This window comes from Leptonotus elevatus, chromosome 1, assembly GCF_054856555.1.
Source record: "Leptonotus elevatus isolate MCC_2025b chromosome 1, RoL_Lele_1.0, whole genome shotgun sequence".
NCBI lineage: Eukaryota > Metazoa > Chordata > Actinopteri > Syngnathiformes > Syngnathidae > Leptonotus > Leptonotus elevatus.
The window spans coordinates 709,032-727,470 of record NC_141239.1 but is presented as its reverse complement, the minus strand read 5'-3'; the positions used below and the strand labels follow the sequence as shown (position 1 = coordinate 727,470).

The window sequence follows — 18,439 nt, the reverse complement described above, 5'->3', positions numbered from 1 at the left end:
GACCTGGAGGGGCGTGATTGGGAGGAACGCCCCCCCCCCCCCCCCCAATCAGAACCCGAGCGGTGTTTTGTTATTGGACTTCTGTGCTCGTCACGGACTGTCCATAACAAACACCATGTTCAAACACAAGGGTGTCTATATGTGCACTTGGCACCAGGACACCGTAGGCCGCAGTTCGATGATCGACTTGTCGTGTCATCTGATTTGCGGCCGCATGTGTTGGACACTCGGGTGAAGAGAGGGGCGGAGCTGTCAACTGATCACCACCTGGTGGTGTGTTGGCGGGCTAAGATGCTGGTCCGACCTGGCAGACCCAGACGTATTTTGAGGGTTTGCTGGGAACTTCTGGCAGAAACCCCTGTCACACTCTTCAGCCTCACTGGTAAAGTCTATTCAGGGGTGCTGGAGAGGAGGGTCCATCGGGAAGTCGAATCTCGGATTCAGGAGGAGCAGTGTGGTTTTCGTCCCGGCCGTGGAACAGTGGACCAGCCTACACCCTCGGCAGGATCCTCGAGGGTGCATGGGAGTTCGCCCAACCAGTCCACATGCGCTTTGTGGACTTAGAGAAGGCGTTTGACCGTGCCCCTCGGGGAGTGCTTCGGGAGTACGGGTTACCGAGCCCCCTGATACGGGCTATTCGGTCCCTGTACGACCGATGTCAAAGTTTGGTCCGCATTGCCTGCAGTAAGTCGGATTCGTTCCCAGTGAGGGTTGAACTCCGCCAAGGTTGTCCTTTGTCACCGATTCTGTTCATAACTTTTATGGACAGAATTTCTAGGCGCTGTGCGGGTCCGGTTTGGTGGGCTCAACATTGCATCTCTGCTTTTTGCAAAAGATGTGGTGCTGTTGGGTTCTTCAAGCCATGATCTCCAACTCTTGCTGGAGTGGTTCGCAGCAGAGTGTGAAGCGGTTGGGATGAAGATCAGCACCTCCAAATCCGAGACCATGGTCCTCAGTCGGAGGAGTTCAAGTATCTTGGGGTCTTGTTCACGAGTGAGGGTACATTGGAGCGGGAGATCGACAGGCGGATCGGTGCAGCGTCTGCAGTGATGCGGACTCTGTATCAATCCGTTGTGGTAAAGAAGGAACTGAGCCGAAAGGCAAAGCTCTCGATTTACCGGTCGATCTACGTTCCTGCCCTCACCTTTGGTCACGAGCTGCGGGTGGTGACCGAAAGAACAAGATCCCGGATACAAGCGGCCAAAATGAGTTTCCTCCCTTAGAGATAGGGTGAGCAGCTCGGTCATCCGGGAGGGACTCAATGTCAAGTCGCTACTCCTGCGACTTGGGAGGAACCAGTTGAGGTGGCTAGGGCATCTGGTTCGGAAGCCTCCTGGACACCTCCCTGGAGAGGTATTTCGGGCATGTCCCACCGGCGGGAGGCCCCGGGGACGACCCAGGACACGCTGGAGAGACTGTGTCTTTCGGCTGGCCTGGGAACGCCTTGGGATCCCGTCGGATGAGCTGGTTGAAGTGGCTGGGGAGAGGGAAGTCTGGGCTTCCCTGCTAAAGCTGCTGCCCACGCGACCCGACCCCGGATAAGCGGTAGATGATGGATGGGTTAATCTATCAGTTATTCATTCAATGAATCGACTAATTAGATAATTTATGCCTTAAAATGTATTACAAAAGCATTTCCACCCCGATTACTGTTTATTAACCGGTGATTGGTGTTTATTTCGTACTTCGTATTCGTATAGTGATTAAAAAAGGGGGGATTGATGTTGTACTATGTTACCGGTCATTGTTCTCTAAAGTAAAGTTTGCAAATGTTTTATTTTGATTAAATGCACAAGATAATCCGTTTTCTGTCATGAAGGACTACAGAAATTGGTGAACAATTCCTGTTGATTTGCTGAAATCAGAGGATTTGGACAATTTTAAATACAAAAAAATGCTCCAAATGATGACTCTATTATTAAAATAGTTGGTTAATTTAATAATGGATTACTAGTCGATTAATTTTGACAGCTCTACTATGTTTTATGTACAATACTGACTTTAAGATACTAAAATGTAAAAAAAAAAAAAGAATTTACACCAATGTAAGTATTTTATTTTTTTAAACAGAACCAAAACGGCTCAGGTATAAGTGGCATTATTTATTCATATATTTATTTATTTATTTGCAGAATAGCAATATAGCCCACGAGCGACTGAAGTGGTCCCTGGGGGCTACCTGGTGTCCACATTGGTCACCCTTGGCGTCCCTTTGCAAAAGTCCGGAATTTTCAAGGTCCCAGCTTTCCTCAGTGAAGCAGTCCACTCATATTTGCTCGTTAGTTGAGCATTTTACAGGCCCTTTGATTTATTCCCCAGTCGTCCCCGTGCCTGTAAATACACACGTATTATAGATTGTGTTACCCCGGTGACCCCTGCCGCAGATGTTTGATTATATTCTCGCACTCCCGTTGGTGCCTCGCTGCTCCAGTCGTACCCGCAGGTCCTCATATCCGGCCGGCCATCTGCACGAAGGGTCATCTGACCAGCATCCCCTTGAGCTAGCTGACGGCTAACCCCTCCCTCACATTTGCTGTCGCGCTGCGAGAATCCCTCGATGAGACGTCTTTGTACTTGAAATGCGGACGCACTCGAGCGATGAAGCAAGATGCGAGCAAAGCTTGGCACCGATTTGATGTCTTGAGTATGCCCAAGAGGGTCTGCCGCCCGTGGCGACAAACACAAATCCAATCATTGATTGTCTTCCCTGCGCTCGGCACAGCATTTTCTTATTTTCCACGAGAGCATGCGCAGACTTGCAAATAGGAAAGTCATCAGGATGACTGACAGCAAATATGTGGGTAGTGCTTTGTAAAAATGGTGTGTGTGAAGTCTTGATTCATGTATTGTCGCTGGTGGCAGGATGATGCCCCCCCCCCCCCCCCCTTCCATCCCATCCTATTCACTACACTTGCTGGAAAGAACTCTCGCTCACTTCTCTCTCGTGTATTTGACTTTTTTCATGATTTGCCGTGCTTCAGAACGGTTATTTATGCTTGCACCAGCTTGACAATACGCCTCCAGAGAATTGAGGGTGTTGAAAATGCGAACGGTGAAAATGAATTCCTTACCGCCTTCGCCGGTCGCACAATGACACTCTTTTCAAAGTGGACGTGGGATGGTGTTGATCAGAGTCCTTCGCCACCCACTCTTATTTATTCGATTAGCGCTGACTGTAAAATGTGCCTCTGCTCAGCATTTGGTTCGGTTTACATGCAAGGTACAGAAAGAAAAGAAATTAAAGAAAGATAATGCAAAGCATGGAAGTGCTTTTCTGTAAACAGGAGCATATGTAATAAAATCCTGCACGGTGCAACCAGTAACTTATCAAAAAGATTAAAAACGATTATATAATTCACTAATATAGAAAATATACAACATAGTGATGATACCTTGAGATAAAAGTTAATTTAATTTCGTGACCATGCTTGTCTCTCAAAGCACTCATATCGCAAATCATCTTTTCCCTAATGAAAGTAATGCAAATTCATTCACTCCCAGCCATTTTCACTGAAGCAACCCCCTTCGCTCCCGCCTGTTTTACCGGATTTGTCTGATTTTGTAAGGCCCACAGAATATCGTGTTCTATTGCTGTAAAAACATGGAACGAGGGCTGGGTATCGATTCAAATTCCCTCAATCGATTCGATTTTGATTCACAAGAGTTCAGTTCGATTCAATTTAGATTGTTTTCTGATTTGATTCACGTCAGTTTAATCCGATATTGATTAATTATGGAACATCAGTTTTTCTTAAATATCAAGGACATGATTAAAAAAAAAAAAACTCCACAAACATTAAATTCCAAATTACATTTTGCAGAGGCAGTAACTGGTTAAATTATTTATTTATTAATGAAAATAAAGCATGTTATAATCTCTTAAGTGTTACACATCAGCATGGATGAGATGGAAATGTTTTTATAATTCAAATTCAATAATTGTAAATATAAATTAAAAAGATTCTGAATTGTCATAAAATGCAATAAGTTAAAACAAAAAAAAAAGTGGCCTTTTCTTCTATTCTATTTTCTTGTTAATATATGAAAAAAGAGATATTAAAATAATCGATGCATTGTTTTATGAATCAATGTCATGCTCGAAAAGGAAAATAGATTCAATATCGATTATATTTGTTTTAAACCCAGCCCTACAACTTCCAAAAGAAAGAGTCTCATCAGGAAAAAAAAAGATTAGTCTCTTATATTTGTATCTGTTCCCGTTTTGCAGCAATTAGCATTAGAATATAGCTGAAGTTTCATCATTATTCACAAATGTGTTTGAAGCACTGTGGAAAAGCGCTTGTTGCAACATGGCCTTGGCTGATCTCGTATACTCTGCTGCCACCTGCTGGCCGATTCCTGTAATAACTACCATTGCTTCAAGCGACCTCTTCAGTTCAGAGGCTGCATCAAAGCCTTCTGTATGCTTTAGCATAAAAAACATTTAAAAAAAAACATATAAGGGCAATATTTAAAATAGAACATTTGTGTACGCTTTTGGGAGTTAGCTAATAACTCATTTCAAGAAAAATTATACAGTAAACCATTGTCAGTTGTGCTTGAAAGTTTACTTACCCTTTGGGTATGTAAACTAATGAGCACAACTGTGAATGGACAAAAGCTAAATGTTGCTTTATGACACAAAAATGCTATGAATCGTCACCAAAATGCACACGCACATCTCTACTCATGTCACCAATCTTTGATAAAAATCAAAACTGCCGCCACAAGTATTTAGGATTTTATGGGCATTCAACCATACAGTGTACTCAGAAAGCACAACTGTACAGTAATTGTAAAGAATGAAACCGTTTCTGTTCGTTCTGCTGCTTCTTATGAAGTAAGCAGTGCTTGTATCTCGAATTTGTGCGCGCAAGTCAAAGCAAAAATGGTCAGAACGAACGCTGGTATCTCAAAACTCGCAAGTGGGGTCACTCGTATCTCAAGGCGCCCCTGCAGATTTTAGGAAAGTGCTACATCGATAGTTGTTTCTTTTTTTGGTTATGAAGGACGCCAATGTGTGCAACAGCAACAGTTAAACATTCTGAATTGTTATGCTTTTAAGAGCAACTGAAACCAAACACCTTTAAAGCAAGAATACATTGTGATGGATTTAATAATTGCATGTTGTTCACCATGGCTGAGATGGAAAAAAACACAGCGGCCATCAGGAATCCTAGCAAAGAGTAAAAGCATCGTACATCAAATTCTTGATGTGAACAAGATCCACAAAAAGAAATCCAGATGGGCTTCGAACTCACTAAGTGCATGTCGATGTCGTTTATGATCAGGATTCACTTTGTAACTTTGGTGCATGAAATCGAATGCAGCTTTGTTCTTCCTTATTCAATTAAGCAGGTTAGGAATTGGTGACGTCACATTCTTGCGACGTCGCACTCCTGTGAGAGTGAAAAACCTAAAATGGTGGCCCTCGAAAGTGAGTAAACATTAGTTGATAAAGAAAATATGCACATTTGAAATATCACAAAGTCATCTTGAGTTTAATGTTTAATGCTAAAAGTGCGTCGCTTGTCAGAGGCTGAGCTGCATTGTATTTGTTTACGGAGTTTAGGCGCGAGGCTCAAGTGTCGAGTTGTTCTTGCTCTCTTATGTTCTGTGTGAAAACATGTCAAGGCATTTTCGCGGCGATGCTCTCATGACATCCATTTTCGACCTTGGAGTCGCGTTCGTCGGAGTTCCGGACGACCGTCAGCATCTTTTGTTAATTATCTCCAATCAATCTGATGGCTTTGCCATTAATTGATTTTACCGTCGGATCGAATATGCAACACTAAGCCCGCGTAATGGAGGTAGGCTGCTTCACTCAACGGTTCAATCAGTGAAGGTCACCAAACAGGCAGCCTTCCTCTCCCCTTCGCTCGTTTATCGTCTACCTTCGCAATATTTTTAAATGAAATGTCCCTTTCACACTCACGTTTTTCCTCTTCACATTTTTGTCTTCCTCTTGTAAAAGTGCCCATAAATGACATATGCAGGCATCTTTGAACATGTAGCCTTGGTTACGGAAACCTGCCCTTCTTTTTTTAATGCGCTCTTCCCATTAAATTAAATATCATGCAGCGCCATGCAAAATGCGTATACAGGAAATGTGAAAAGAATCCAGATCAGGAGGCGTTTCGAGCAGAAGTGTAGCAGCGGTCTACAAAAGTCAGAAAAACAGCCATGAAGTGAGAGTGGTGGGAAAGCAGTGTTATTATACACGAGTCTGAAAAAGAGAGACGGCGTCGTGACAGCAGGTTGTGTCGCAATAGCCTGAAAAAGGGGCATAGCGAAAAAGCATCGACAGCCGTGTATGTCGCAAAAAGCCTGCCAAAGAAGCGCCGTGAACACGTGACAGCAAAAGGTGGCACAGAGTAACAATGTTTATTGTCGCATGGTGCTAACAACTTGCTCATTTTGCTCCACTGAGGCCATACGCTCCTCTCGTGCACGCTAGCAGCGCTGCGGCGCGCGGTCAGCGGCGCGCGGTTCAACCGCGCGCGGTCAGTGCCGCGCGGTTCAACCGCTCCTGATGGTCACACGCTCTGTCGGGTCTTGTCAGCGTCCACGGGTTTGCCCTCTGTGGCTTCTTGAGCTCACCAGAGCTCGCTTGTCGTGGAGTGAAGACATTATTTACCAAGTGGTCATACAGTATATTATAAAAAGCTTACTTTTAATATACAGAGAGTCAATTGCAGCGTTCCTCAGGCTTCATTCAAATGCAGCGCCGTGAAAAAGTCATCAGGAAGGGGGCAAATACTTTTTCATGACACCGTATATATCCAATGCCAACTCTTCCTAGACAAAAGCGTTGCGATACAATCGATCATTATTTCACCTGATACATTATTCATCATTTCTGGACATCGATAATATCTATCGCTGTCCTGCGTCAAACTTTGCGAAGTTGAGCTGCTGATGAATATTGACAAGTGAAAATCAAGCAACTCACAGTATTTGCCATTTATCTGTCAACCGACAATGGGGAAACAACCGTGGGAGAGTTGGCGGCGGAGTTCCTCAGGTGTAAGTCCTCTGCCCACTATTCTTCTCACTCACATCTGCTTCACACAGGCACAACGGCGTATTGGGGACACACACACACACACACACACTTTATAAAGTGGCAAATTTGCACGTTTTTTTCTCGGAATATTGCCCCCACCCTCCAAAAAATCTATATTTATATGTGGCTCTAATACGCCGTCGTACATATGCCTACATTTTCTCATATTCACTTTTTTTTAAGTTCCTCTTTGTTTTCTATTCAAATGTTATAAGCCCACGTAGGAGTTTTCATTGGGTGGAAAAGTGACTCTCAAAATGGCTTTCCACGACTGCATCACAGGAGGTTCGTTCATGAATATATGCAAACACTCAAACACACCATTTACCAACTAAAAATTCATTTCTCAAGGACCATGCAAAAGCTAAAAGATCAAATGTTTGTTTATTCTCGAGCAAATAATGACAACCAAATGTTAATTAATTTACAGATCAGTGGTTCTCCAAATGTTTACATCAAGTACCACCCAAAAAAGCTTATAGCCTTGCAAAATACGTCTTGTACCTGCAAAACGATTTCACAAATTGATTACACAGACGAAGGTAAACGTTTTTCTACATAACTGTTTATGTTCTGAGTTCTTTCAGATTAAATGCAAATGTCAAATACGACTGAATTGCACTTTGGCAGTGATGCTTTTGCGTCCTGCTGGTACCGCTCGTGGCATTTGTACCAGGGTTAGGGTTTAAGAATCACTGATTTGTTTTACTCTCGAAATGGTACAGAAGCTCCTCAGAAACGATGAACTGACATCTTTTCCTTCACCGTGTCCCGTTCGGAGTCACCACGGTGCATCTGCAGTGTAAATTAAACGTCTTTCTTTTTTCTTTTTTTTTCCTTGAACCTGCCAACCTGACGCTCAACCTTGCCCTGAGCTCCCCCCTCACGCGGCCTCACCAACGAGAAGTCATTTGCATTCCGCGCAGGGAGAGACGCTCCATTGATTCCTCTTGATTGAGCAATTCAATATATTTGCAGTCCAACATTGGTGGGACTTACTGACGGCTTGAGTCTTTTGACGGTGGTAATTGGCAGCATTGTCACGTCATTTGCCGTGAAGGCAAGGAGGTCGTTGCATACGTAAGCACTTGAACTGTGAATTTTTTATTTTTTTTTGCTTCCCTAACCAATAATTCCTCCCTTAATTGTCACCCAGTGTCGAGGACAGAATCATTTGCTTTCTTTTGTCACGTTGTGTGCGCCGGATTTTGGCCATTTTGTTTCCCCAACCGCTTCTCAGGAAGATGGCAACGTCAAGCTGACCCAATGTGTCAGGATCAGTCGACGGTGATTGTTAGCATACGGCAGAATAATCATCAGTCTTTTGTGCTAAAAATGGCTCCCTTCTGGGAAGGTTGACAGGAGGCGTTCAGAATCTTGTCTGTTAGTCAGAGAGCTAAAAATAGATGCGTTTAGTAACAACCAAAGAAGCAAGACAAACTTTGTATGTACATTTTGTACAAGCTGAGAAGACATGAGGAACACGACGACTGTACCAAACTTTACCGTTGTGTATTTCTGATTTCCTTTGGTTTATGATTCCGTTACTTCTTTGGTCTGTAACGTGCAATTTTAAGGGGAGAGGACGTTACTAGGGATGAGTATCGATACTAATTCCCTGAATCAATTCGGTTTTGATTTTTTTTTCTGATTCGATTCAGTTCAATCCAATATCGATAAATATACATATTGTCGCTGCTATGTGAAAATCACTTATGTCCTCCCCCCCCCCCCCATTTTTTTATTTTTATGTTTTTGGGATGAAACTGAATGCAGACTAGAAATCCCAAAAATAAAAAAAAATGGGGGGGAAAGGACATTAAGTGTTTTTCACATAGCAGCGACGATATATTCATGGCACATCAATTCTTCTTGAATATCAAGGACATGATTTAAAAACTCCACAAACATAAATTCCAAATTTAATTATGCGCAAATGAATTTTTGTGCAAGAAATTCATGTATTAATAATCACTGTGTTAGAGTGTGTAAGTGTTACACAAGCATTGGCATCAGCAAGGATAAGATGAAAATACTATTTTCATAATTGTAATTCAATAATTATAAATTGTATATATTCTAAATTGTCTTAAAGTGCAAGACAGTCATGTCTTTTGTAAAGGTAAGAAATTACTTTCCAATTTAGAATAGTAATATTCTAGAAAAGAAGATACAAAAATATATACAATACATAGAAAAAACACATGCCTTTATATATTTATGCTCCATAGATGTGTGTTGTCCAAAAAGTAGTGTGAATATTTACGTTTCGACAAGTGGCAGCCCGATCATCGGCAACCGATCATGATCTGCCTATTTCAGTGGAAAAGTACATGACTGGCACATGTTGATCAATGCCTTTCATTGCCGATCAGAAAAAAAAAGACCATCTGCAGTTTGTACTTTGTAGCCGGCAGCCTACTAGAGGCTTGTATGCAGACTACCGTCGAGGGCTGGGGCAAAAAAAATGGCTTGATTGTCTTTTTCAGAGCCCGATATTAATTCATACAACCCTAAATCGATTATTTTAATATATATTTTTGCCTATAAATTTATGAGAAAATTTCGTTTTAATCGTTTATTGACGTATACTAAAATCCCAATGAATATTGCCAATAACGTCAATTGACGTCAACTATAACGTTTGGCATTAGAAGAGTTAACTCATTCGCTGCCATTGACGGCTAGAGACGTCCAAGATCCATTTTGAGTGGACTCGCAGGGTTTGAGTTGAGATGAACTTGAACCAAAATCGTCTCGAGATCGCTTGCATACCAGATCTTCTGTCACGTGCATAAATGGTGGCTTTCAAACCGCATCAAGAATAATCATGCTTAACCCAAACCGTCAAGTGTGGACACAGCCTTAAGAGGGCCAGCAGATTTATTTAACGCAGGGATGTCAAACATACGGCCCGCGGGCCGAATCCGCTCCGCCATGGGGTTCGGTACGGCCCACGGGATAAATCTGCATAAAAAAAAAAGAAGTATTTTTCTTTCAAATCTGCAGTTCCGCTATTGTCCGCTAGGGGGTGCGCTGTGTTTTGGTGAGCGCAGAGTCGCAAACAACATGAATGCCTGAGCATAAGCGGAGAAAAGTGGAGTGTGGGATTTTTTAAGAAAAATTGACATATTCTTATATGTTCACGGAGGTGAATGGGAAGGTCGTGTGCCAGCGGCAAGTCTCGGTGCTGAAAGAATACAATTTCCAGCGCCACTATGAAACTCAGCATGGCGAAAAATACAACAACTTTCACGGAGAATTTAGAAAACAGAAGGCGAATGAAATGACGGCGCGTCTGAGAAAACAACAATCTGTCTTCACCCGGAGCCGAGAAGCAAGCGAGGCTACGTAATTGCTAGCCAAACAGCAATAGCATCAAAGGCGTACAGCGATGGCGAGTTCGCCAAAAACTGCATGCTGATGAAGGCTGCCGAAATTGTGTGTCCTGAAAAGCGACAAGCTTTTGCCAATATTAGCTTGGCGAGAAATAGCGTGGTAGACAGAATTTCAGAACTAGCGGCAGATTTGGACCACAACCGAAACGCAAAGTGGAGTCATTTCTGGCGTTTTCTGTTGCCGTCGATGAGAGTATTACGGACATCGCTCAACTGGCAATATTCATTTGTGGAGTTGAGACTTAAAATGTCACAGGGGAGTTTCTCAAGCTGGTCCCCATGACCGACACCACGACAGCTGAGGACATTTTCCGCTGAGTAGCGCTGGACAGAGTCGGGGCGGACTGGTCGCGCGCCGTAAGCCTGGCTACTGATGGTGCGCCGTCAATGAATGGTTAAAAAAAAGCATGTGTTGTGACAAAGTTCAAAGAGAAAAGTGCAAGCCACAAATGGAGAGGGTGATTTTTGGACATCTGATCGCATTTTGCATCAGGAGGCATTATGCTGCAAATCGTTAAAAATGGATCACGCCACGGAGACGGTTGTGCGAACTGTGAATTCCATCCGAGCCGGAGGTCTCAATCATCGTCAGTTTGACGGCCTTCTCAGTGACTGCGACGTTACCAATGGCGCGCCACGCCACGCAGAAGTACGACGCTTAAGTCGAGGTGCTGTGCTCAAGCGCGTCTTGGATTTACGTGGCGAAAAGCGGTAAACGTGTTAACGAATGATGGCGCCCGCTGTGGCTGCAGGACCTTGCGTTTATGCTTGGCATCACAGAGCACTTGAATAATCTGAACTAAATGTTGCAAGGATGCAAACAAAATTGTAACACAGTTTTATGACGGCGTTTGTGCATTCAAGTTGTTGTGTAATGCGGAATTGAAGGACACATTTGGCTCTCACATTTTACAAGCCCCTCCTACCAGGCCATCCTAAATTGACAGCACTGGCTGCAAAAACGTTGTCCATGTTTTGTCGTACCCGGTGATTCAATTCGTATCACGATTCATAGGTCACGATTCGATTCGATATGATTGAATTCCGATACTAATCTATAAATTGATTATTGCGATTAAAAATAAATAAATAAATACTCAAATTTAGAAAATACTAATCAGTAAACTTGTACACTGTAAGATTTGTATAAAAATGTATTGATCTGAAAATTCAGGCTTCTAAGTGAGCCGCTGCATTTAACAAACAGGTTGAAGTCGGTTTCATGTTTGAACAGCACTGAAATCAAATATTACGGCTTAATGTTCCATTAATATAACATTCTTCCATGCTTAATGTGTGAATCCTAAACCTAAGTAAGACGTTTTGTTGAATATTCCCATAAGAAAAGTGATGTTTAAAAATCGATTCGGACGCATATCGAATCGAGAATTGCGCGCTGTAATATCGCGATATATTGCCGAATCGATTTTTTCTAACACTTCTACTACCTTCCTACCAAAGGAGAGACTGAGGAAAGGAAGGAAGGACAGACTAAGCATAGTGAGATCCACAGACCTCAGACCTCAGACCTCCACCGATTCAACGACCCGAGGAAGAAGCCGATTGTGTCTGAGTTTCGATAGATGCTGGTGTGGTGGATCTGGCGTGAATGAAAATCTCCACCAAAGAGGGGAGCCGTCGACCCTCGCCAGGACAGAGCAAGCGCAACACCTCAGGGCCCCCCAGGCCGCGGCAGCGCCAAAGGACGACCCCCGGGCCCCGCCGGGGCCACCGGCCGGTGTGCAAACCCAGGAGCAGGAGCGCCGTCCCCCCCCCCCCCCCCAACCCCAACACGGCCCGCGCCCCCGACCCAACGCAGCAGGACGGGGCACTGCAGGCCCACCAGGCACCTCACCGGTCCACCTCCCCCCGCCCCCCATCCACCCCAACCCAGCCCCAGCCGCCCCCAAATTTGGACTCGTAAAGTTTCCTGCAGCAAGTTGGTCTCGTCCCGTCAGCCTGGCGTTACCTCCACTTGCCGTGTCAATGTTTACCGCGCTCCCTCCCTCGTCCTGCCAAACAGAAACCACACTTTCCCCGCTTGGGTGTACTCAACCACGCGCCGTGTTTTATCCCGAGTGCTTGTCTGCCAACTTTTTGCAGTCTGTGTAGATGGGGAAGAAAAAAGGCCACCACCTTCTGACCGGATAATGTCAGCTTGCGTGGATGAGAAATAGCCGAAATCTCTTTTAAGTGCTTGCTCGCTGTGCATGTATAGCTTTAAACCCCAGACCCCCCCCCCCCCCCCCCCCCCCCCATGTTTCTATTTCTCCCCTCACCATTTTTGTTTTTTTAGAGGGTAACTCATCGGGGTGCGGGAATATTGCCGTCGCATTAGCATATAAATGTGCTCCTTGTGATGCGCGTTTTAATACGAAGAGGAGATTTAAAAGTATAATCATACGCAAAATGATGATGTGCCGGCGAACGGGACAAACATGAGGCGAGGGAGGTTTACTGACGCCGCCGGTGTGTGTCTGCTTTTGCCCGCCTGTGCGAATGACAGCGTAATCAGCAGTAGCCTCCACGGGAGAAATATGCTGACTGTTACTAAACTGCCTCCTCCTCTTCCTCCTCTTCCTCCTCTTACATCATCCTCTGTAGAAGCCCAAACCCAAAGACTGGCACCCCCCCGATGGCTTCATCCTGGGCCTGTGGACGCTCATCCTGCTGGTGTTTTTCAAGGCGTACGGCATGCAGCACCTCAAGCACATCTTCTGAGACGCCAAGCGGGCGAGGCGGAGCTTTTCGTGAAGCCGTTTTGAAAAGGCAGCCTTGAAAGATGTACGGCAGCACAACTGTGAGGCCACGCTTACCTGTTTGTTTTTACACTCAGACATTTGTCAATGTTTTGTATTTTTCTATTTAAAATGGCTTCTTTTTAAGTTATAAGAGGACGGTTTGCATGCAAAAAGTGCTTCTCTGCATTATTAAGGCAGGATTCACATTGCAGGTCTGGTCTACTGATTGCCAAATATCGACAGCGGTTCCTCGCGACATCGTGGCTCACTTGCTGCCGATTCACTTTATCACAGATTTTTATTTGGGCGAGCTATTTCAACATCGCTAAGAAGTCGCCATTTTTTTCCAAGCCAATGCCTCCGGGTAAACATTTTAGGGGTTCCGAACAGGTCTCCCTACCCCCATCCAAAAACCAAAACCCTCACTTCGTAGACGCACAGAGACGTCTCAAGGACTTTTTAAGAAGTTGAACAGGAAGTCCGCAATTTTGGGTTGAAGGGAGCCATTTTGTGGGCATATTTCGGCGCTCATACTTTGACGACATATTACTGAGGAATTCACGGAAATGAGCCTCATTTGGAGGCAGATGTTCTGGACACATGGATGATGCTAGACCAGGGGTCTGCAACCTGCGGCTTCTGGAGCCACATGTGGCTCTCGAGTCCTTCTCTTGTGGCTCCCTGTGCATCTCTAAAAAAATATCTTTGTAGAAATTATTATTATTGTTGTTATTTTTACATTCTTTAATGATTTGGATTTGGGGGGGAAATAAATATTTAAATATTAAAAAAAGAAAAGTTTTGGAGTACAAATTTTAAGTTGTCAGAAAAAGAGAGATGGAAGGGAGATGAAAAAGTTTTAAAAATTATGCAAAAAGTTACCATAAAATGTCCATGAAATTACCCAAAATGTCAGAGAATTGAATAAAAAAGACAGAAAACAAAACATTCAAAAAAGTAATCATAAAATACAAAAAGAAAGGAAGAAAATGACTATAAAATGTATTTGGAATTGCCGACAAAACGAAAAAATCTGAAAATTTATTTATTTTTTATTTATTTTTAAAGGTAGAAAAGAAAACTACAAAATGTCCAATAACAGAAGAAATCCCGAAAATTAACATAAAATGTCCTCAACATTGCCAAAAATGTCAGACAATTATTTAAGAAAAGGCAGGAAAGGAAATGTTTAAAAAGTAACTATAATATGTCCAAAAGAAAGAAGAAGATAGTCAGATATTTACCATAAGAAATGTGACCGAAAGGAAAAGTCTAAAAATGTATGAAAAATTACAAAAAGAAAAAAAGTCCAAAAATGGAAAAGAAAAGGTAGAAGCAAAATAATGTTTACATATTGAATGCTGCTGTCATATTTTTGTGTCGTCGTGCAGCTCTAATTAGGGCCTTCGGTATATTGGACACCGTTTCCTTCATCCCAATGTTCAAATGCGGTTCCAGACAGACGATCTTATTTGACCTTAAATGGCTCTTTTGACAGGGAAGCTTGCTGAGCCCTGCACTCGACTGTGAGAAGTTTAGTTTTCAACTTGGCATGTGCCAACATTTTAGATTTCATCTTGGGTTGTGGGCGGGGCATGACATGATCAAACTTTGTCCATTTTGTCCAATTTCAATAATCCTTTAAACACTAACTTGTCCCAGACACTTTGTCGAATTGCTCCTAAATTTGACCTCCGCATACGAGACATACGGACGACACGAGCTTGTAAAATAATTGAGTTTTCGTTGCTTTGTGCTGGAGTGCGAAGATTTGAAAGTGAAAACACTCGTGAGTAAAAAGGGGAATTTTGTGACTTGAAGCAAGTCGTGCGACTCCAGCCTAAGCGTGCACAGAAGCGAGTCCTCGAATAAGAATATAATCACTTTTAGCGGATTTTCTGCTCAGCATATTTTGTCTATTTTCGTGCCCAAACTGCTGGGCCGGCCAGAGAGGGGAAAGCGAGACGGGACCCGTCTGATCGGTGGCGACTGGCGCTGCCGAGAGATGACGATGTTCTATCTCGGCTGTCGGCGCGCATTACGGCCCGCGGCCGTCACGCGTGGCTCGCAATCCCACACAATACCGTCCCCAACTTTTCCGTTTCGCCAAAATTGCCCTCCCTGCAGAAACATCCATTAGCTTGCGGGCCCCCTCTGACGGACGGCTGTTTCTGTGGCCGTTCGCAGTCCCGCCGATAAGTGAGCGCTAAGCCCGTAAGCCCGGCCGGCCGTCCCGGATGGATCCTCTGTGATTATAATGGGCTTTCTTTCATTTCTCTTTCCCCCTTTCATTCCTGGCGTGACACTACATCACCGCCTCATTGCCGGGAGGACTGATTGATGTTTAAAGCACGCAGCCCCCCCCCCCCCCCCCACTACCCCCCCCCCCCCCCCCCTCTGCGAAACCAGACAGCTGCTGCATCAGCCACCCGGGTGCCTTTCTTCTTCTACATTATTAATACCGTGCTGGTCTCTTCCTTCCTTTTCCGTCCCTTTTTTATTTCCTGCCAACCCTTTCCCGCAGCTTCCTTCCCCTTTTTGGGGGAGGTAAGCATGTTTTACTTCCTGATTTTGGCAAGATGGCGTGCCCGGATTATAGATGAACCGCTGAATCAAAAGAACAAATTTGTCTCCAACCGCTCGTAACCGACAGTATTGAGCTTCCCTAATTACTCGCAGATCCTCCTTTTGCTGCTGCAAGTGCCTCCCTTGGCGGCGATAAAATGCTGTGCGGTTTTTGGCCGTCCAGAAACCTCCGTTTGAACTCCAACTTGTGCTACTTGTGGGGTCCAATCCGAGATACGAGCTGCGTTGCAAGACTGGTTGTCACAAAAAAGTTTCAAATCCAAATGACAATTTTTCTGCTTTGACGTCATCTTCCCAGGCTTCTCCTGAAAAAGGGTTCATCTGCATTTCAGATCGTGTTGTACTTGGCCGGGAAGTGTCAGATGCTCAGGGCATTGTAAACAGGCATACTGTCATGGTCCAGCAGCTACGAGTTGCCACTCTCGGATCTCTTTGGGAGATGTTTTTGTAGTAGATCTGGTTTTGAAATTTATATTTTGTAGGGATAGACCGACCGTGCCGATTATCGGTGCCTATATTGGGTATTTTGACGAATATTGGTATTGGACTTTTTAAAAATCTGATGGCCGATTAAAAATCTAAAACCATTTTCATCTCAAGGAACTATTTACTTTTTCAGTTAACTTGATGCTGTTGACCTTGGAAACTTTCTGAACAATTTGGTCGACATTAAAATAAATAAGTGTGAAAGTTTTAAGATTTCAGGTATTTTTAAGTTTTGGAACAAAATATTTCCTCTCGAAAACTAGAGAGCTATGGTAATTACTTGTTTAAGTTTCCATGTAACTTTTTAAGACGTAGTAATAACCTTGGGAGCTCCCTGAACGTTTTGTTAGCAATCGAAAAGGATGTCTATTGTCTAAGATAAATAACAAAAAAATGTTCAATAAACGTGCTTTAAGACATTACAACAAAGTCAACATTGAGAGTGACATTTTTCAAAAATGTCACGCCAAAATCCTTTTCCCTGAAAATGAATATCGGCTCCAAATATCGATTATCGGCCTCATAATCGGCAACGGTATCTGCCCTGAAAAAAGAATCTCGGTCTATCTCTAATATTTTGTGATACTCGTCCCGGAACTTTTGTGGCACGACCTCAAAGCGCCGGCGTAGCGCTCTGCTCCGTTGAAGTGACGAACACAAGGCGCGAGCCCGACAGCTTTCGCTCTTGCCGCGTGAAATAAAGCGGAAGCTTTTCAGTGAACTTGTGCTTTGTCATGTCTGTCGTTTCCAGCAATTCACAGAAAAATGGTACAGGATCGGTTTTCTCTTTTGAAACGGTAGCTGCTTCAGCGTAGGGCGTTCATTTGGAATGTAAGACGACTCATTTGATGCCGTTTACTTGGAAAGTTTCTCCTCGATGAGGTGGTTTGAAGTCGATTCCTTCTTGCTGTCCAAGGAGAATTCCATGTCGAGCTCAATCTGCAAAAAGATTTTTGTGGCGAGAATAAATCACAAAAGGTCCCCAAATTTGGAGTCCCACTTCAAGTTTCTAATACATGATGAAAATCAGATTTTCATCGGTACTAAAAAGTCACATTTCCAAGTATGTGCAACAAATCGCATGACCTGCGTTTCATGAAAACTGTCCGGAACCAAACGCAATTGCAATTCTGTACGCGGTTTTCACTGGACAGCAACATTCTATTTTGGTTTCACAACAACACGAAAGACTTGCCTGCTGATTTTTGTCTGCTTTTTTTTGTATCTCAGTGAAGAATCTTCATGAATAAAATGGACAATTTAAAAAGCAATGTTTGTTGTTGCCTGAAAGCGAATCAATCCAACACGTTAAAGTATCATTTCATTTGGACTGTTGCACCAACAAGCTTGTTCTGAAAACGTCACCGCCGAGTCCTGTCAAATTAAGTTTTATCTAACGTGCCAGTGAATTTAATATCTTATTGATTTATTTTGGGGGGGGGGGGCAGGGGGGGGCTCAGGAATGCTGATTAGATTTTGGCAGACAAGGTCAACCTCACTTGAGCGAACGTCCCCCCTCCCCATCGCGTCCCCGCCTTTATAACTGAATTTTTCTTATGCCAAGAATGACTTTTATTGATTGACTTTTCAAAAACAAGTTTGCAACAAATGAGCCGGCAAAGAATTTCACGAGAAGCATGAAGTGCTTGAAATGCTATCCATCTTCAAAATGGATTTTCATTTCTGCGTTTTGTGCTTCTATGAGCGGTCTTTGTCATCTTCTCAAGTATATTTAATGATCAGGAATACATTTTCTTTGGTCACTTGTCAAGAACAATAATTAGCAACGAGGTGATATTTTTGCTTTTTAATAGAAAATGTCTGTGAATGTTCTGCACTCCTGTTTCATGGCCGTTTCATATTTAGCAGAATGTTGCTCAACGCGTAGCGTGGCTGCAGCTCAAGACGTCGATACTGTTATTCAACAACAGCACCTCTGCTGGTTGCAGGTAAGACCTGCATTCCAATTCGTCTCGTTTGCTTCAAGCTTGGTCAAATAATAGTAACCTGACGACGGCGGATCTCGTGCACGGCAACATATTTAGCATTTCTGGCAGGTTCTGTTGCCAAATACGATTCTGGGACGCCATCGGACTGTGGTTCAAAAGGGGAATTTTGCAAGTTTTGAACTTAGTTTTACTTCACTATGTTTTTGTTTGTTC

General features: G+C 43.6%; 1 protein-coding gene across 1 annotated transcript in view; it reads left to right on the top strand.

Moving 5' to 3' along the window:
• The window catches only part of pigk (phosphatidylinositol glycan anchor biosynthesis, class K), a 40,652-nt gene extending 23,104 nt beyond the window's left edge, over positions 1-17,548 (top strand). Inside the window, exon 11 of the mRNA XM_086087573.1 lies at positions 13,069-17,548. Coding sequence (XP_085943699.1) covers positions 13,069-13,185 — 117 coding nt within the window. The 3' untranslated portion in view covers positions 13,186-17,548. The remainder of the gene's footprint in view (positions 1-13,068) is intronic.
• Positions 17,549-18,439: the final 891 nt, after the last annotated feature.